At 37.0% G+C, this 20,846-nt stretch overlaps 1 protein-coding gene across 1 annotated transcript; it reads left to right on the forward strand.

Annotated features, from left to right (window-relative positions):
• The first annotated feature begins 15,766 nt into the window (after positions 1–15,766).
• On the forward strand, positions 15,767–20,215 carry LOC116188199 (protein SMAX1-LIKE 7-like). Its single transcript, XM_031517399.1, has 3 exons — positions 15,767–17,207; positions 17,746–17,986; positions 18,168–20,215. The coding sequence occupies exons 1-3, from the start codon at positions 16,003–16,005 to the stop codon at positions 19,956–19,958; spliced, it is 3,237 nt and encodes a 1,078-aa protein (XP_031373259.1). The 5' UTR covers positions 15,767–16,002; the 3' UTR covers positions 19,959–20,215.
• The last annotated feature ends 631 nt before the right edge of the window (positions 20,216–20,846 follow it).

The following is a 20,846-nucleotide window of genomic DNA, read 5'->3' on the forward strand; positions in this document are numbered from 1 at the left end:
GAAGGAGTTCGCCTACGTTTGTCTACCGTTTTTCGACGGAGGCTTGTGCCCTATTACGAGAATAAAAATAATAAAGTTAAATACACAATATCTTTTCCAGACGTCGACTAGTGCCATTGCACAAAGTCCACTTCATTTGGCTACAATTTAATTAAGCTTATTAGCAGTTTTCTTTTTCAATTTAATTATACTTCTTGATTTTTAATTTATTATAGAAATTGAATTATTAAGTTTTGACTTTAATTTTTTTCTTTTTCAGCGTAGTATCCATACGTCTAATTGGTCAAGTAATCCATATTCGATAGGTGAATCCATTAAAAAGTACAATTCTCCTAATCATAATTTTTTTCTATTGTCAAGACTCGAACCAAAGTCTTATTTAAGGAGAAGAGGCAACGAACTGCCTCAACAATATATATGCGTACGAAGGGATGGCCATTACTTTAGTAGTTGACAGTTTTGAATTTTGATAGTCCATGAAAACGCCATGTACGATGTCCTCCGATTAATCAATTGGAGTTTATGGCAAATCCTATTTAACTGATCTTAGGGCAAGTCTATTTAATTGCCCTCAATGGGTATTAATTAATGTTTGATATTGTTCAGTGACAACCGAAGTCTGAAGCAAATCCGCAAGGCTACAGACTGTGTTACATTTCACTATGAATAGAAGAATTTGAATTTGAAATCATTGATCAACTGATTAGGTTTGCTCTTCTAGATATCTTAACGGAGAGCACCTACTGGGTACGTATGTACAATCTCAAATATCGCAATTAAGCATGCATTGTTTTCTTGGTAAACACGTATATCATTTTCTTACATGTGCAATTACGAAGTAATCCTCTCATTTATTAATTATTGGTATATCTATTTTTCTTCGATCGTAAAGGAGATTTATGAGCTTAGTATAATAAATTACTAGTGCTCAATCCCGTGTGTTGCATGGGTTTTGAATCATAATTTTAATATTTTAATGAAAATTTGAATTCTTAAGAACAATAAGAATTTAGGACAATTAATTTTAAATTTCAAAAAATAAGTTCTAATATATAATAGGTAAAATTTAAATGATCCAGTGACACACTTTTAAAATAACACATTTAAAGATATTCTTACTTTTGAAGTCAAATTTATTTCCATTTTTGGCTTTTCTTCCCATACTTTCGAGGCAAATGACTCTTTTAGAAATCCAATGTGAAAGTTGACTTAGTTATTTTAAAGTAAAATTATGTTAATTAGCGACAATTTTACTACTATTTTTTATTTAATATGCATTTATCATTTATTTACTGCATATATTTAATTTAGATAATACTAATTGTTTTGAACATTTTTCTTAAAATAGTATTCTCCGATGTTAATATTTTCCAAATGTTGAACTTTTATTTCTTGCATATGACTATAAATCTATTTATATATACTCAATTTATTACTTTGAATAAAATGAAAATAATATTTTAATCAATTTCATATTTAATTATCGTATTAATAAATTTTAGAATAGTTATTACATTTTTTTTAACTGCACTTAATGAGCTTGAGGTGCATTTATTGATTTCAAGTTAATTTTACATAATGTATAGATTAATGTCCATGCTACTCATGAACATATTACAATTGATTTGTTACCTGTAATTATGTCATAAATTATGAGATAAGACTCAGCGTAATGTCATATCCATGTGGAAGGTTATCTCCAAAGGCGGACGATATTTTCGACTTGTTATTTCTAATCCCATAATTACTGGCCCTGAAAGATGATGTAATAATTAATTCTTAATTAATCCTTAACACTTTACTGATTTATTTGATGGATATCAATTAAATATTATCGTGTTAAATTCCAAGGCGTAGGTGGATATTAATTTGTCCCACCGAATTAAGCTTAATCAATAAAGTACTGTATCTGATCAATACATATACCAACCAAACATACAGTAGATGAGATTTCACTTCATTGCATATTGTATACTTTCTTTTCATTTCATTTTTTCTATCCTAAAACGCACTTCATTGAATTATTTTACTTTTAAAGTTTATTGAAGGCATGTGTCCAGTAATGATTGGCACCCAATTGAGAGACTTTTTTGAAATTCAAAAGTGATGATCAACAAATACGCATGCTATGAACAAGTCAAGTACGCATGTCACCTAAAGCATTGTAACGTCAAAGGCTTAGGTATTTTTAATTCCGATATGAGCTTGTCAAATATACCGAATAATTATTTTCCTTGAAAATCGGTAGACGTCTTTTGTTCAATTTAGCGAACCTTTTGTCACTATTTTCCAACAGAAGAATCGTCACATTTGACATGCATGGAGGAGTTCCTAACTTCCTAGCAAGTTTATTTGGATAAATTATGAATGTTGATCAAATCATATGCTTCGAACCATGAAAATTTTATTGGGCCTCATTCATTCGGTGACAAAGATTTTGGGCTTTTCAATATTTGATTTTGGGGGAAGGAAAGATCTTCTGAGACCCAGCCCATCATATGTATGCATTATCTCGTGTGATTCGTGAACTTTACTTTTTTGGATATTCACACTGTGATATAGCAAATGGGCTGAAGATAGTCTGGCCCACTTTACAATACTATGACAAAATCATTTTTTTGTTAATAACATCACTATTAAAAAAAAAGAGTCGCTAGACGGTGAGTTGACACGAACTTTACTTATAGTGCAGGGGTTCAGTACTCGTAGAAAGAACTTTATGGTTAGGGCAAGTTTACTCCTGAACGAGGATTACTATCAACCAATCGGTAGAAGATATTTTGTACTCTCATCGAAAAAGAATAAAAACCTGTAGTTGTCACAAATTCAGCGATAACATTATTTGGTATGTGTGCGCTTTATTAAACACACTTTATGGGGCAGTTTAAATCAAACAGCAACTCAAAGTGGCCACTTTTTGCAACACCCAGCAGACACTTTAGTGCCAAAAAAAAAAATCTATGCTAATAATTTTATTTTTCATTTTGGGGTATAAAAGGAAAGTGATATTTTGTCAAAGTCAAGAAAAAGTGAATGGAGGGGAAAGGAGGACAAGGTTCTCCACTAACTCCATGAACATAAATTCCTATTTAGAGTAGAAATTCCAAGAAGCCCACTAAGAGGTTAGGACAAACAATCAATTGACAAATTCATTTTTTTATTTTCTTTTATTTTTAAGTTTTAAAAAAATATATATGATCTCAATAAACGACAAATGAAATTTCATTATGAGAATCGAATAAACTAACTACTAATTTCTGGTCGAAAGATAAGAGTGCGATTCTAACCTTTTTCCTGCACTATATGACAAGTTCCTTTTTATTGTTCACAACCCACTCTTTTTTAAAATTGCTTTTTCCACCTCTCATGATGTCTTCTTTACATGGAAAAAGAAGAAACTTTTCTCCCACAGTTGAAGGATCATTTGTTTCCTCCCCACACATGCCCACAAAAAGCACATGACATACAAGAAAGAAAACGATAATTGTTTTCGTAGTAGAATCGTAGGAGATCATATATGTGACATTGTTGATAAACTAGGGTTTCTCATTTCAATTCCGAGTGACATTTATATGCCACCCGAGAGCCCATGATCAATGCTCTCTCTTCTTAAAAAGAAAAAAAAAATTTTGTTTCTATTACTAAATTCAGTTCATTGTTCATTGCTAACTGTTAAAACTTTTTTCCCTTTGAATTTCAAAAATAAATGAATATTCAAATAAGTATTAAATTTTTTGAGCTAGTTTGTTAAATAAAAAAGTGATATTAAGTTAAATGGAATTATGACTGACTGAGACGAAGAAAATGGGGAGGAGATTCCCCCGATAAAGTTGACAAAAGTGAATAATAGACAGTACATATATGGCTAGGGACATGAATACTATATATATGTGTGTGTGCATAGATATATACAGCTTTGAGTAGAGTGATTATGTGCACCTGATCAGTTCTTTTGGGTCATTATTATTATTATTATTATTATTATGGGTGAGAGAGATTGTGTGTTGGCTGGCAAACTAAAGAAGAAAAGAGAAAAGAGGGGACAACACTAGAGGAAAGCAGAGTGTACCAAATATGGAAGTGAAGATGATAGTGCTGAGATTCTTCCACAGTTATGTGTAGAGTGGGCATTGGAGGATTTCCATAATCAAAGATTATTTACATATATATATATATATATGTATGTATTATATAAAATGGATGTATATGCCCTAGCTAAAAACAAAAGTGATTTTGGAGGCCTAGTGCGTTTTTTTGGCAAGTGGAGGGGTGCCCTCTAGCTATTCCATATTGGTATCATGTCTTTGGTATTTTAAATAACCATATCTTTACCCATTACAAGATAAGAAAGAATTAATAAGATTATTATTAATTTTTTTTTATATAGAGGTGGGGTTGTCTCGACTCAAACTGAATAGCTAGAATCCATTGATCTTCCGAATACACCGAAAAATTATTATAGTTAAACATGTTTATAACGATTATTGAATTGATTAATACCCATTCTCAGATTTATTGCAATATGAACGATTCTTCTTTATACTATGCAATATGATAGAATCACCCAATAATTTTTTCCTTTACTAGGCAAAATTGAGGTTATGTCAACTCCCACAGGAACTCCATTGATAAAGAAAATGCCCTAATAATTCGAGGGCTCTATCAATTGCTCGCACAGTTCCATCTTCATTTGACGTGACGGAGCTTTATAGTTTTAGCTAATGTAAAGCAATATTCACCACCATTTTGAGATTCATATCGACTTGAAAGTTAGCTATTCTTGTCGTATATCGTAGCCAAATTGCATGCTAATTCTCGATGTTAAAAGCTACCAATGGGCCAACTATGTGCACACTCGCCGGGTCTTTCAAGATATATCTGTTAGTCCAAGCGCAAAAGATGACATCAAAGGGACAGTCCATAAATATATATAAAACAAGAGATCGAGAACAAAATCTAAATTATTTATGGGACTGATGCAATGCATAATTAGGGTTTGAAAAGAGAATATTAATTATTAAAGATGTAAGCACGAACAAAGTGAAGTCACATCTCACCGCCCCTTTTAAGTGACATTGAATAAGGCCGGCCATTGTTATCGGATAGAGAAAAAAAAATTGCTTTCAATCGAGGAATTTGAATGTGTTCTTAGTAAAACAGCGTTCTTCATAAAATAAAATAAAAACCTTTTATTGCTGTTTTTTCCAATATATATTTACACACATTCTCGTATGTATTACCATGGGGCTAATTTATTTTCGACATATTGGCCGGTGTCGATCCTAAAATAGACAGACGACCAGTTTCAACTTTAATTGGACATTTCATATATATATATATATATATATATTATACATATACAACTTTATTTTGTATACATACTTTTTTTTATACATGTTCATGGGATCATATATATGCATGCGCTTATTAATATTATTTTCAGTTCCCATCCTGTAGGAAGATGCCGTTCACACTTTTTTTTTCCGCTGAATAAAATACTATATTAGAAGGGGGAATCGTTTACGGTGGTTCCTAGACTTACAACTGAATAACCCTCGAAAATGCAAAGTGAATAGGAATTTGACAAAGAACCATATTGACTCAGATCGTGGACCAGAGAGTTATACAGTCTAGGGATCCATGAAACTAGCATATCCGAAAAGAGCCTAAGAGTTATAGAAATGTCCGATACCATGCTTCTAATTTCCCACGGAGAGTTATGTGGGTGCAAAATGGCGTCTACGAGGAGCAAGGCATCGCAACGAAGTTATATCTTCTTCTTTCCGCTTTCTGCAGCTATGTTTAGGGCAAGGAGGGCTACTTTGGCTTCTACCTTGAGTGGTTTATTCTCTTGCGATACTAGGAACCATGATAGTGCAGGAGGGCTATTCGAGTGCTGTAGAATCCCCGCTAGACATGATTTGGTGCTATTACAGGATGCGTTTGAACTAACGATTGTCTAGTCGGGTTCTGTAGGTTCTTGTGCTGCTTCTAGCTGTAGTGTTCGTGCATGTGTACTTTCTTGTTGTTGCACCTTATTGAGTCCGCTCCTATTGTGTTCTCCGAAAGACCTTGTAATTCTTTTGATCGTTTCGTGGAGATCTGCAGTTTTTCCTGTATGCAGGATATCATTACGTAAGTTCCACAATTGGTATAAAGTGATAGCTGCATATAGAGAAAACATGGTCTTATTAGAGCTATTTGGAAGAAAGTTGTGAGGAGGGCATGCGATAAAATTAATCAGATCCTTTGGACTGACACAGGGGATGGAGTTTGAGAGTATATCCCAAGGTGATTCCTTCCAAGTAATACGATAAAAGATACAGTCTCCATAGAGGTGTTCAAAATTATTGAAGCTGGTTTGGCAAAGAGGACGGGGTGTGCTCTCTTCACTAAACCAGAGGAGGCTTTCACTAGCTATCCTCCAAAGATGGAGTTTAAAGCGTTCATGGATTTTTAGATTCCATATGGCTTTCCATACTATTCCACTATGAGGTAGAATGATTTGACAGAATGCTTTCCTGATGAATTTAGAGTCCAAAGTGCTGAGTCTTTGTAGTCTTCATGAGGAAGGTGGATCTTGAGAATGTTTTCCACCGTATCTTGATCGAAGAGGTCCGTGAGTAATGGAATGTTCCATCTCTTCGGGTGAAAGAGCATTAGATCTCAAACTTTTAGCTCCGGATTTGGATATGTTTATGACTAGGGGAGGCTTTGTGATCTTCCTTGCCAGGGATCCATAGGTCTGTCCAAGCTGAAATGGTTGAGCCGTCACCTACAGAAAAGCAAACCACCTACAGAAAAGCAAACCTGTATGGTGTCTTTGCACCATTGGAGACCTTTCCAGATGCCGTTCACACTTACCATCACCAAAATAACTCAGTTTTCTAAGGCGTGCCCTTTTACCTATGCCATTGGCTTATGTCCCTTTATTTCGACCCGCGCGAGAAAAATGATTGATATTGCTCAAATATTTTCATCTATAACCGGTCGCAAGCTGCCGCTACGAGATAAGAGCCGGCTGGCTGGTCTTGATAAATTACAAATATAGAAGACTCCCGGTCACTTCAAGTAAACACGATCCTCCCGGGACTAGAGCATTTTCTTGTGTGGATCCTTTTGCCACAACAAAGGGATCGACATATGCGATATAGCTATATCTCTCTAGTACGAAGTCCTACATGACGAGCGCAAAAGTAAATGTGGTGGCATCTTTGATTTGGATTCTTGTTACTATGCCTTGATGGCAAGTCATTATCTAGAGCTTTCATAATTAGTTGCTTTATTGGAATATCTATTTCACTGAATGAACTATATAAAATATACTATATATATATATATGAATTATTATCATTAGTCTTGGTTAATTGATTTTGTTTCTAGGTCATGTCAATACATGATATTCCTCATCAGTAAAAGAATATAGGTTATGTGCATGGTGAATCACTTATGATGATGTTAGCATTTATGTGTACATTATCCCTTTGTATTCCGAGTGCTGCTTTGGCGAAATATCGATGGAAAGCTTTGTGTAAATATTAATTAGCAAACAATTTTGAGTGGGTCTAATGTACCGGCATATCCTCTCACCTGCAATAATAAATTCTTTTTTAATTCTAGTCAATTTTTGTTAGACTTAGCTATGAGTCTCTTTTTTTTTTTTTATGATCGAGAAAACCGCTATCTAGAGCTAGAAACCAAACTTGACCATCATTGGCTTTCGAATAGAGGTTGAATTACCCAAGGTAAAAAAAAAAACTTTAAATTGAGAAGACCCAACTTTGGGAATTAAAGAAAACTTTAACATATCATGTTTTTTTTAAGGAGAGCATTTATATGATCAAGTTGACCAAAAGGAAAATAATTTCATGCGCATTTTGGGAGATATGTCCCATTAGGAGAAGAAAGTCAAATGCAATCAAATGTACTTTATATCATATTATACAAAGGAAAAGCTTACTCATCAGTAATGGTGGCATGGAATTTTTCAACCACAAAAGTGAGAGGACTGTTGAATATATATGTCAATATATTTGTATCTGTATGTATTAATATATCTTTGAAAATTGATAGAAAAAGAAAAAGCAAGTATCGTAAATAAACAAATGGAGGAGAGGAGACATTCCATCAAAAGAAAATTGGGCATGCTAGAGGATGGTCCCCGGCTATATGGGCAATTATGGAACCCGTATCTCTCCCCTCTGATCCTCCATAGATTTGTTGGTCCAAAATCGGACTATCGCGAACAAATATCGAATAATTCTAAAATTATACATGTCAATAACTAGTCGATCAATCCAAATTGCAAATGATAGTATATTTTAATTTAGGAAAAAAGACAAAAATTTTTCTTATGGTTTGGAATCGAGACAAATTGTAACATGTTTTTTTTGTTTGGGACAATTAGCCCCCTCTGTGATTTGTTCCGTTAGACATAAGGAATTACGACGTTAATTTTTTTTTCATTTTCAGTCTTCAATCTTTAGCTTTTTAATTATTTTGGTTTTAAATCTTTTTCTTTTATCATTCATATCCTCAACTTTTTATTTTGTTTCATTTTAGTCCTATAAAAAAAAATTGAAAGGAAAGGAGGGGTCGGGGCCACCAATCGGCAACCCCGACCCCTCCACCGAGGTTGCCGGTACCCACATAGGACGCCAACGACCTAGGTGGAGGGGTCGGGGTCGCCGATTGGCGGCCCTAACCCCTCATTTCCTTTCGATTTTTTATAGGACTAAAATGAAACAAAATAAAAAATTGAGGATGTGCATGATAAAAGAAAAAAAATTAAAACCAAAATGATTAAAAGACTAAAGATTGAGGATTGAAAATGAAAAAAATTAACGCCGTAACCCCTATGTCTAACGGAGCAAACCACATTGAGACTAATTGTTTCAAACAAAAGATCATGGTGCGATTTGTCCCGATTCCAAACTACAATGGAGTTTTTATTATTTTCCCTTTAATTTAATATTATTAGTCAGTTGAAATCATTGTTCATCCGATAAATTGGTAATTATTTACTCTAGATTCGTATTTTGTATTAATAAATGTTACACAAATAAAATGAATCTGAAACTTCGATAATTTTTTTTTCTTTTGTTTTCTTTCTCTGTTTGACCCACTTAGTTAATCGAGTGGCTTTGTGAGTGGAGATTCCAAAACCAAAGAGAGATCTTTCATGCCCAAGATTCTCCTTTCTCCCATCTCTATCAAGGCACATATATATAGCCTTTTTTCTTTCTTTCTTTCTACTAATTAATAAATAGACCTTTTGATCAATTAGATGCTTGCGGGGACAAAATTGTGGGGGTCGTCCCTTTGGCCTCCGAGAGGGTAAAATCTAACTATATATTGTGCGAAAGCGACAGCTGCTTTTGGGCATTATTTCATAGGTGAGTTTTTGCTAATATAATTTTGTGCCACCACAATCCGTTTAATATTTTTAATTTAAGCATTTAATATTCTAATTTAAGTGTATAGTATTTTTAATAATAGTGATTAGTATAAGTATCTTTTCATATTTTCAATTTAAGTGTTTCGTATTACAATTGAATTATATAGTATTTTGTATAATTCATCACAAATAATAAAAGTATTAAACATTTAAATTAAAATACTAAATATTTAAATTAAAATATTAAATATGTCACGGTAACACGGAGTCATATTAAATTTTTTTTTTTACTATTAACTTCACTCTTTTTCCCTCCTTTATTTTTTCCCCACTTTTTTTCTTCTTTTGATGAAGATCTTCTTTAATCTTTAGGCAAAGAACAAAAAACATTGAAATTACTGAGAGAGCACAAACACTGGTGTAGGGGGAAAAAAGGGTTGAAGTTAATTTATTCTTTTATATTATATCTTTTTGAACAACACTAAATAATAAACGAATAAATAGTAATTACATTTATTTCTCTCCTTTTCTTTTATCGCTCATAAAATATCCACATCTGTTATCTATCCAAAACTCATAATTATATTACATGCATCATCCTGACATACCTGGTGGGGAAGGTTCGATCTAATTTAATGTTGTTCACTACATTTATTTGCTCGTGTTTTTAAATTTCCTATTAATAATTTCAATTCTTCTATAAAAAAAAGTTAGAGAATAAAAATGTATTGAATTACTAAAAAAATACAAACTATTCACCTTTTATCAATTCTAACGCGAACTTTTTTTCTTGACCTAAAAATGCACGAAATATCAATTTTAACATGATTATACTTTTTCATTGATTTAAATGAGAATTGCTCCCCACACCCACCCGATTTGGTAGCTGAGGTCGGCAGCGACCTTACAGTGGTAGTGGATCCCGGCGAGACCCTTACTGCTCGAAATTAAAAGAAAAAAGAAAAATAAAATCGAGAAAGGAATGAAGGGGTAGACGGTGGAGCCTCATTGGCGGCCACCATTCCTATAATCGGGCTCACCGGTAACCTCTATAGTCATGGACGATCCCAATTAGGAGAGTGGTGGTCGCCATTGAGGCTCATTCGAATGAAAAATTGATATTGTGCTAACATTAATATTAAATTGACAGTTATTTTTCTGTCAAGGAAAAAAAGGTTGTACTAGAATTGATAAAATGTAGAAAGTTTGTGGTTTATTAGGTAACTAATAGCAAAAGCCTTTTCCTCTTAGTTTAAGAAAAATGTGTGTGCGTGTATATATATATATATATATATATATATATGTAAATCATTATAAGCATGACCAAGTCCTCTGATTGATCTAATTCTTTATTTCACAATTATTTTATTTTATTTTACATGTGAATTCTTTACATGATATATATACACACGCTCGCACACACATGCAGTGCAGAAGCATGATCACGTGATTTGTGACACACATGCATATATATTGATTTGATAAGCAATTCTTTTTTAGATAAGTTGATAAATATATACCTATATACATGCAACATATGTATGTATACGCTATGAGACATTAAGGCCAAGCCTAGTGAGGCTTGGTTTGGGAAGATATTGTTGATGTAAAAGTACTAAAATACCAAAGCTTAAAAAGTGCTAATTTTATAACTAATAAGTTAAAATATTTTGGAGCTAACAATTTGATACTGTTGAACTTAAAATGACGCGTGAAATAGAGAATAAGAATCAATTTTAATTATAAGCAGCTATTAGCCTAGTAGAGAAAATCATGTCTTAAACTACTGAAATTAACCAGAATGACTCTAGACTTGGATTGAGAGTATTGTTACTAATACAAAAGTATTAAAATATAATTGCTGAAAAAAATATTGAATTTAGAATGAGTTAAAATGTTTGAGGGACAATAATTTAAAACTACTGAAATTAAAATCGACACTTAAAATAGAGAATAAATATAAGTAGTTTCTTGCGATATGTTATTAATCTATTAAAAAAATCACGTTTTCAATATAAAAAATTGACCAACATTACAAGAAAAATAGTTTGTAAATCATGATTTAAAAATAATTAACCAAACATGGTTTTCGATTAAAAAGCCAATAAAAAAAAGCACTTTTCCAACGTCTACCGTGCTCCTAAATAAATTTTTAAAATAATTCATTAAACACTATTTCTACTTAAAAATTATTTTAACAAAATGTTTATCCAAATGGATACCCCACTCTAGATCAACTCCAAGTCACATGGTATATATATAGAATTATATAGAGGGGGAGGGGAGAGATGGTTGGTGAAGGTTCTGTTTGGGACAGGGGTAGGTCTTATCTGAGGACACAAAGCCACACAGCCTTTGGTATTTATGGAAAAAAAGCTACTGAAAAGCTTGCCAAATGCATACAAAACCTCCCATCAAATCGTTACCTTTTCCATAGCCCCCACCCCTCTCTCTCTCCCCCACCCTTCTCTTCCATATTAGCATGCACGTTCAATAGTTGTCCTGTCCCTCCCAAGCTTTGCCCGATGGACTTGACAATTTGCCGGGAAAACCTCTCATTCGGGTAGGTCCACCTTTAATTTGCCAAAACTATCGTTATTCTAGATGCGGTCCTTCTAAACCGGACCAATCCCGACCGATCGTCTCCTTTAATTTGGGACCTATAATATATATGCTGACCATTCATACTGTAGCTTGCTTACTCGGCTAAAGATAAACAGAAGAGCTTTTCCATACATCATGACCTAGCTAGGGCAAGGGCGATTCGATGGCAAAAGACGACAAGCTTGGCAGCAGTTTAGCTCTTCATCCGCCCGCCCCGCCCCGATTCATTTCATTTGTTTACTTTTTTTCTTTTCCTCGATTTTGTATATATCAAAAAGATTTGTGTCAAGAGAACTTTGGCAACTTCTCAAGAACATCGAATTCGAATATATGTGTTGATTGATTGATGATAATAGCGCAAAGAGTTATAAGTGGACTGGCAAGTCGTCTTGTGTGCAATGATAATATTATGTACGATTACGCCATAAGACACATAAAAAAAAATTATTTTTGTTAATAACGAATTATTTTTGTTAATAATAAATTTTATTTATTTTATTTTTATTTACATATTAAAAATTAAAATAATAAACCCTTATTGACTTATGATATTGTCACGTGATACGAAACTTTTTCTTCCGTTGAGGGTGACCGAATGGGAGCATTAGGACAGTCCCCTCCACTTCCCAAAGATTCCGAGGAAATTTTCTCTCATTTGCTCGTACTGTCTGAAAAGATTACTGACCAGTTACTAGATCCGATCTTCTAATTCGCACTACTGATTATGTCGTTCCAAATTCTACATATGTATGAAAGTGATTCGACTGGCTAGCTAGATCGGTCGATATGGAGATATTTCCCAGACGAACAGTGATTTAGCGATCGAGACTGAGAAAGCACATACACATATCTCAATTATATATGTTCCGCATGTAGTTACAAACCTCCATCCAGGAATGATGACGACGATGAATGATGAGAATTCAGATACATGTTAATTTGTGTGGTAGCTAGTGGGGTGGAGGAGTGGCTATTCTTCTTCTTCTTCTTCTTCCCCCTCTTATGTCACTCTCAAACTTTTAACACAAAAGCAAAGCTTCCCAATGCCGCACGGACACCTCAATCTCACACAAATTATAGCTTTTCACTACCTCGATTGGTTTCACTTCTAATGATCATTATCATCTAGCCGGACTCGACTTGGTTCGGTCTATAACCACAACAGGTGCATCGGATTATCGGTACTTCATCATATGTATATATAGATATATATGATCATAGTCAACATAGTTCGCAGAAATGCACGCCGATGATGCAGATTCACCCGACCTGACTATTTAGAACCGATCGAGACCAGGAATTAGAAGCTAGCCGGGGGTTTCTGGGTTGGTAAAAGGAAAAGATTCTTCTTGCTTTTTAGTATGGCCTTCAATTTCATAAAAAGAAGTTTACACACACTTGAAAAGGAACAAAGATATGTGTGAAAAGTCGCTTTTTGCTCGTCTGACAGTTCTCGTGTTTGGCTTTATCAGCAGGACAGAACAGGCCAGGGGATGAATTCATTACACCATAAAAAAGTTTATTCCCACACCGTCTATTATGGGATCGAAAAGAGTAAGCCTCAATGATATTGATCAAAGGCTAATTGTTTGTTGCATACCAATCTCGTTTTTCGGTATGCCTCACTTGTTATATGGAATTTTAATAGGGTATACATATTTCATACTAATTCTGTTTCGAGTCGAATCAACTCGCTGTAAAGGATAAAACTATTCAAATAATAATGGTGTATTTGACTTTAGAGTTAATTAGAGTTGAGTTTTGATTTTAATTGAGTTGTAATGATTGTATTGTTAAATTATGAAAAAATGTAAGAAAAAGTAATAAATAGTTAAAAAAAAATAATGATTGTATTGTTGAATTGTAGAAAAGGTAATGGATAGTTGAAAGAATTTAATATTAAAAATTGAATTGAACGGTTAAAAAAATAAAGAAAAAATAATAATTATTATGTTATTGATTTTTATTGTGTAGTGAGTAGAGCGAAAATTAAAGTTAAAATTTTAAAAACATGATTGTGAAATCAAACGGAGTATAAATATCCCTATTTACAATGCTTGAACCAGAAATCTTGTTTGAGGTGAACCATCTGATCCAATTTTTATTGGATAGTTGCACGCCAGTTAAAAGTGTTATTACTATGCTTATTCATCTACTTCTACTGTATAATTAATACATACTATAGTTATGCCCATATACGTATACATTATATTCAAGCGTGTTAGCATGTTTAAAAGTCATCCTCCATGAATTAGTTCTCATTATCTCATCGAGTCAGATGAGGGGATGTATGCTTTTTCTCTTAGACATTCGTAATTATTCATTCCTATATGTGGCCGTATTCACTATAGAACGAACAATAACATCTCTTATGTTTTTGTGCTGGTAATAGTGTAAAGTGGAACATATATATATATATATATATATATATATATCTTCAATAATCTCAATATTTTGAATTGGTCCCAAGGTTGTAAGGGCCAGCTCTAAGACTCGAAAATCTTAAGACATGTGCAAGATGAGTTTCCCATGCATGCACTTTTCACAGTACAATTATGCATCTGATATATCTATGTCGAGATCTATTAATATTTCTAGAAGTTCACGTGTATTGGCGATATCTTATTATATAAATGGTTAAAAAGAATTGACAAAGATCATTAAAAAATATTAAAAAAGAATAGACAGAACAAAAGTAATTATAAAAGGAAAAAGAAATAAAAAGGAAAACCCGAAAATAATAAAAGGGCAGTCAAGGACCTAAAGTAAGCCGTGCCACGTAGGCCTCTGTGCTTTTAGGCGATTAGGACGTTGTTCACATAAATAAATTTTTTACATTTATTATGAACAATAATTATTCAATTCAAAGTGATTAGGACTTTAACCTCGGAGAGGTAAATGTCAAAAATTGTTCTGGAACATTATGGTCCTGGAAATGCCACGTAAGCAAACAGAGACACTGATTGGTGTCGTGGGAGCCAGTCAGAGTCAGTGGACTCAGCATCCCTCCTCTCTATCCCTCTTTAACCCAACAAAAGAAGAAGAAGAAGAAGAAAATCAACGTTGAAAAATTTTATTTTTTAATAAGTTGATTTGATTTGAATTAATTTAATCGAAATTGATTTAACTTCCAAATACTATGACAGCACAGAAAAGAATTGTATCAATCACACATTTTTTTACAGACACAAATATATATATATATATGTATATGTATATGTAATGTAATATAATAAGGGCACAAAGATCTTACAAGATATAGGAGAATCTATACTATGCTCATCAGCCACCCACTGCTAAAAGCACTACAATTACATCACTGTGTTCTCCCTAACATGTCACACTTGTAAATGTCATCTGGGGGAAAAGACCCGACGATGAATCCGTGATTTTTCTTTTGCCGTGAGTGAATTTCGAAACGGAAAACCTTATATTCCTATCCGTCTCGTCATTTCTCAATCACTAAAGAAACCACCCTGAAGCATCTTCGTGTTATCAAAAATTTTAAGGCGGAGAGATTCCATTTCATTGCATGCCGATCTTGGAGCGTATCATTATCGTTTGCAAAGCGGATGTGTCTCGGTAGAAATAATAATAATAACAATAACAATAATAATAATAACTTTTTTTTACGTGGCTAGTAGGGCCCACGGGCACAAAAATTGGTGGGGCCCACCCAACCCCAATCACCAAAAAGCTTCCTCCCTCCACTGCCTCCTTCTTCCCCTAATAAATAATTAATACCCTCCTGAGCAAACACACATTTATGCCCAAATTTCTCAAATCAGAAACTGCCCTCCCCCCCCCAAAAAAAAAAAAAGAAAAAAACCAACACCCGGGGAAAAAAAAAAAAATCGCTTCCCAGTCGATTATTTTATTCGACCACCGGACAGACATCGCACATATTTTTTTCCCTCCCTTTTTATATATTTTTAGCTTGATTTTTTTGTATATTTATTATTGCCCGGAGGCGAAAAATATATATTCCGTCACCGGCGGCGATGCCAACCCCGGTAAGCATCGCCAGACAATGCCTGACGGCGGAGGCGGCCCACGCGCTGGACGAGGCGGTGGCTGTGGCGCGGCGGAGGGGCCATGCTCAGACGACTTCGCTGCACGCCGTGTCGGCGCTCCTCTCCCTCCCGTCGTCGGTGCTCCGTGAGGCCTGCGCCCGAGCGCGCGGGAGTGGGCCCCCGTACCCGTCCCGGCTCCAGTTCAAGGCGCTGGAGCTCTGCCTCAGCGTGTCCCTTGACCGGGTGCCCTCCGGGCAGCTCACCGACGACCCCCCGGTGTCGAACGCCCTCATGGCCGCGATAAAGCGGTCGCAGGCCAATCAGAGGCGGCAGCCGGAGAACTTCCACTTGTATCACCAGTTGTCGAGTCAGTCTTCCATTAATAACACCATCAAGGTGGAGCTGCAGCAGCTGATCATCTCCATCCTCGACGACCCGGGTGTGAGCCGGGTCTTCGGGGAAGCCGGCTTCCGGAGCTCCGAGATCAAACTGGCCATCCTCCGCCCCCTTCCTCACCTCCTACGATACACCGGCCGGCCCCGGGGCCCGCCGCTGTTCCTCTGCAGCCTGGATCCGGACCCGGATCCCGGCCAGGGCCGGGTCAGGTTCCCGTTCTCCGTCCTGCCGGGGTTCTTACACGGCAGTGGGGACGCGAACTGCCGCCGGATAGGGGAGGTCCTCCTCGGGAGGAGCGGTGGGCGGTGCAACCCCTTGCTCGTCGGTGCCTGCGCTCCCGGGGCTCTCAAAGAATTCGTCGAAACCCTCGGGAAGAAGAGCAGAGCTAAACCCGAAGCCATCGTTCCGCCGGAGCTCTCCAGGTTCACCGTGATGGACATCGAGAGCAGTATATCTGAAGGCTCTGTTGACGAGAGGCTCGACGAAGCGGTCTGTATGGTGACTTCCCAGCCTCATGGGGAAGCTTTGGTGGTGAGCTTCGGCGACCTGAAGTCCTTTCTCGGCTGTGAATCGGGCAACTCGATGAGTGATCTAGTTATCAGCAACATCGTGGCGAGGCTGACGAGGCTGCTGGAGTCTCACCGCGGGAAGGTGAGGCTGATCGGTTCTGCGGCCAGCAACGAGACATACTCAAAGTTTGTGGGCAAGTTTCCGGTGGTGGAGAAAGAGTGGGATCTTCAGGTTCTGCCCATCACTACCGTCCGACCCTCCATGGCGGAATCGTGCCCTCGGTCCAGGTTGGTTTGTCTCTCAGTGGGTTGGTACATTCATTTCTGCATAGCCTCTGTCGGCTTAGAGCATGACATGTTCATAGGTTTACACATTCTTGATAAAATATTCTCAGCATCATTAATAAACAATTAGCTTAAAATAGCAGAAGGATCAAATACAAACAAAACAAGAAAAGGAAGATGAATAATCAATAGAAAAGGAGAGGCTTTCATCACCTATATGTTCTTACTTACTTCTGAAACCAGGAAATCCAATAAATGTGCGATAACACTCTTAAGTCGAAGATAATAAATGATACGTGATTGTCCCCGTATGACTTCCTCTTCCGAACTTTTGACAGAAGTTCAGCCTCTTCGTTACAGAATTTGAGTAAATTTGCCATAATGATGAGGATAACAATCTTGAGATATCTGTTCAGTATGTAGACGAGGCAGAGAACTGATTCTTGGTTCCTATGTGATAAATTGGTAGATCTGATCATTTTATTTGTGCAAACTACCTTCTCGATCTTTAAATCTCAGAGTTACTCGATTATTTATGCAGCTTGATGGAATCGTTCGTTCCTTTTGCGGGATTCTTCTCTTCTTGTGGCGAATACAACGGTCAAGTTCTGAGCAGCAGTCCATATCAGTGTCCATCCCAGTGTAACCTCTGCACCGAGAAGAAAAGTGAAAGAGAAACAATTCAAATTTCCAAATCGGGGCTTGCTGCTTCCGTAGCCGATCAGTACCAGTATAGCTTGCCTTCATGGTTGCGGATGACTGAGCTCGGCTCAAGTGTAAAGGTGAATATAAGTTGCACAACTTGGTCTACATGTGAATTTTATTGCTTTTCTGAACTTCTTCATAGGTATTAAAATCTGTTTTTCAGCCAACCTAATAAATATGTATGTTCTCCCCAATCTGTAATTTGGATAGAAAAGTACTTGAAATTCCGGGAATGATCCGATCATACATTTCATTCAGGCAAAAGATGATAGAGTTGCAATGAGCACAACCGTCACGGGCCTGCAGAATGAATGGGGTGATAAATTTCAGCATGCTCATCGGGGTCCACAGTTTCCTGTATCGAACAATCATCGCATGGATTCTCAAGTTAAAACTATCATGGGCTTCCTTCCTTCTGAGGAGAGAAGCGAGAGAATCAATGATCAGAGCATTAATGGGGCACGATGTAAAAGCATAAACTCATCTCTATCCGCAGACACGCCGAAGATCTCTCGTCCTCAACTTTCTGTTAGTCTTCCTCAGGTTGCTCCTGCTACCGACTCTAGTAGGAAGGAAAGTTTCTTGACAAAATTATGGGAGAAATCTTCGAAGCCTGAGGATATGGATTCAGGCCTGATGAGATGCGGGTCCAACTCGAGCGTAGACGATGGGTGCAGAGCTTCTCCTTCCTCGGTGACCTCCAGGAACACTAACATGGGCCAGAGAATACACTCCGAACCTGAAATTCAGAGATTGGAGAAGCTACCAACTCAAACACATAGCTCTGTTCCTGACATTTCCGAGCAATTCTTCAGTGATGATTTCAAGGCTATTTTCAAAGATATCAGGGAGAAGGTGGGAAGGCAGCAAGAGGCTATAAGTCGAATAAGCCAAATGGTCGCCAGCTTCAGGGCAAGAAATTTTGGGACTCGTCATCAGATGAGCACCAGAGGGGATTTTTGGCTCACTTTCCTTGGTCCTGACAGAATGGGGAAATGGAAAGTTGCTGTTTCCCTCTGCGAAATCCTTTATGGGAACCGGGAGCACCTTATACACATCGATCTCAGTTCCCTGCCTGACGATCTGAACCACAGAGGGAAGACTCCGGTGGACATAATTGCTGGGGAGCTGAGCAAAAAACCTGTATGTGTTGTATTCCTGGAGAATGTGGACAGGGCTGATGAGCAGGTCCAGAGCAGCCTCCTGCAGGCTATTTTGACTGGAAAGTTCTCGGATTCCCGTGGTAGGGAGATTGGAGTACATCGGGCGATTTTTGTGGCAACCTTGAGTTTCTTGAAATCCAACCAAATTCTACACTCTCACGAATTGGATGGAACCGCCAGTAGATTCTCTGAGGAAAGAGTGCTCGAAGCTAAAGGGTGGCCGATGAAAATACTAGTCAAGCATGCCAATGACAATGTAATTAATGCCTCGAGTCCTATACATGTGAACAAGAGGAAGCTCATGGGTCTGGATGAGGATGAAGCATCGTCTGAGACTCTGGAAATGGTTAACAAGCGGATTTATAGGATATCGAGCAAAGATCTCGATCTGAATCTCCCAGCAGAAAATGATGAACCACAAGACTCTGACGAGTGTAGCATGGAGTGTGATGTCTGTGATAACTCCAAAGCATGGCTGCTTGATTTCATAGACCGCACAGATGCTACTGTGGTTTTTAAGCCTTATGATTTCGATTCTCTCGCAGAGAGGATATTGAAGGAGATCAGAGAGTGTTTCCGTCAAACTGTTGGGTTGGAATGCTTGATAGAGATCGAACCAAAAGTGATGGAGCAGTTGCTTTCAGCCATTTACACGTCCGACGGTGATGATAAGCAGTTAAAGGACTGGATGGCCAATGTTCTGAGCCGGGAATTTGCCCAGCTCCAGAGGCGGTACGAGCTTACTGACCGTACAACAGTAAGTCTTCTCGCCTGTTGTGAAGATGTGTCGATGGAAGAGCAAGTGTCAGGGAGTTGCCTGCCTTGCAAAATATTTGTAAACTTATGTAGTGATAGGGATGTACATGTACATCGATCCCTCGAATAGGTTTTTGGCTCCTCTACGTTACGACTAGGTCTGTGTTAGGTCCGGGGTCCTAATTTCAAGTACATAGATCATAGGATGGCTTGTTTGGGAATGTGAATTCTTAGTTTTGTCGATCGGGTCCGTATGTTCGTTAGGTTTGTGGTTGTGTGTATAATCTGCAGCTAGGGCATCTGTATCTTCAGCTTACTCCAAGGAATTGGTCGTCTTGCCTAGTTCTATCATTTTTTGTGTATCAGATTTTGTCTTGTCTAGTTCTATCATCACCTCTATATATCCCATTCAATTAAATTTCTTACAGCAGAAAAACCAAAGATACAGTCATGTTCATGAAAATCTTACAAAAAAATCGCGATTCAAACTCAGGTAATCTTCCAACTTGGCTCCTTGACTGTTGATTGCTATGCGCTCCTGGTCTATTATTAACAACTCTATCGATAGAGATTCGCTCCAGAAAACAACAACGCAAGTGTTTGTCATGAGTATGACCCGAGGGGCAGCGGTGATTGATGTCAATTTTCTTCTAGCAAATGATTTGCGAAATGGTTTCTCGAATTAATATTTAATGGGCCATAGGACCCGATAATACGATGAGTAAACGTCTGATCATGGGCTTGATATACACAAGCTACTCGCCGAAGCCCAACCATCGAAAAATCTAAAAACCAACCAATGGTATGATCCAATCCGAGCCGGACCCCGTGATCTTGTCTTCATTTAAATTCAAAACCTTAATATCTGTACTAACTGATATTTTTGATGTTGCCCAAATTTTAATGTTCGTTGGACCTAATATGGAGCAGCGTGACCGAAGAAGGTCCAAACCCAACATTTACTGGGCCGAGTGGGCCCAGAAGCGAGGCCCATCAACGGCACGATGACAATAGAATC

This window comes from Punica granatum, chromosome 8 (genome assembly GCF_007655135.1).
Source record: "Punica granatum isolate Tunisia-2019 chromosome 8, ASM765513v2, whole genome shotgun sequence".
In the NCBI taxonomy this organism is placed as follows: domain Eukaryota; kingdom Viridiplantae; phylum Streptophyta; class Magnoliopsida; order Myrtales; family Lythraceae; genus Punica; species Punica granatum.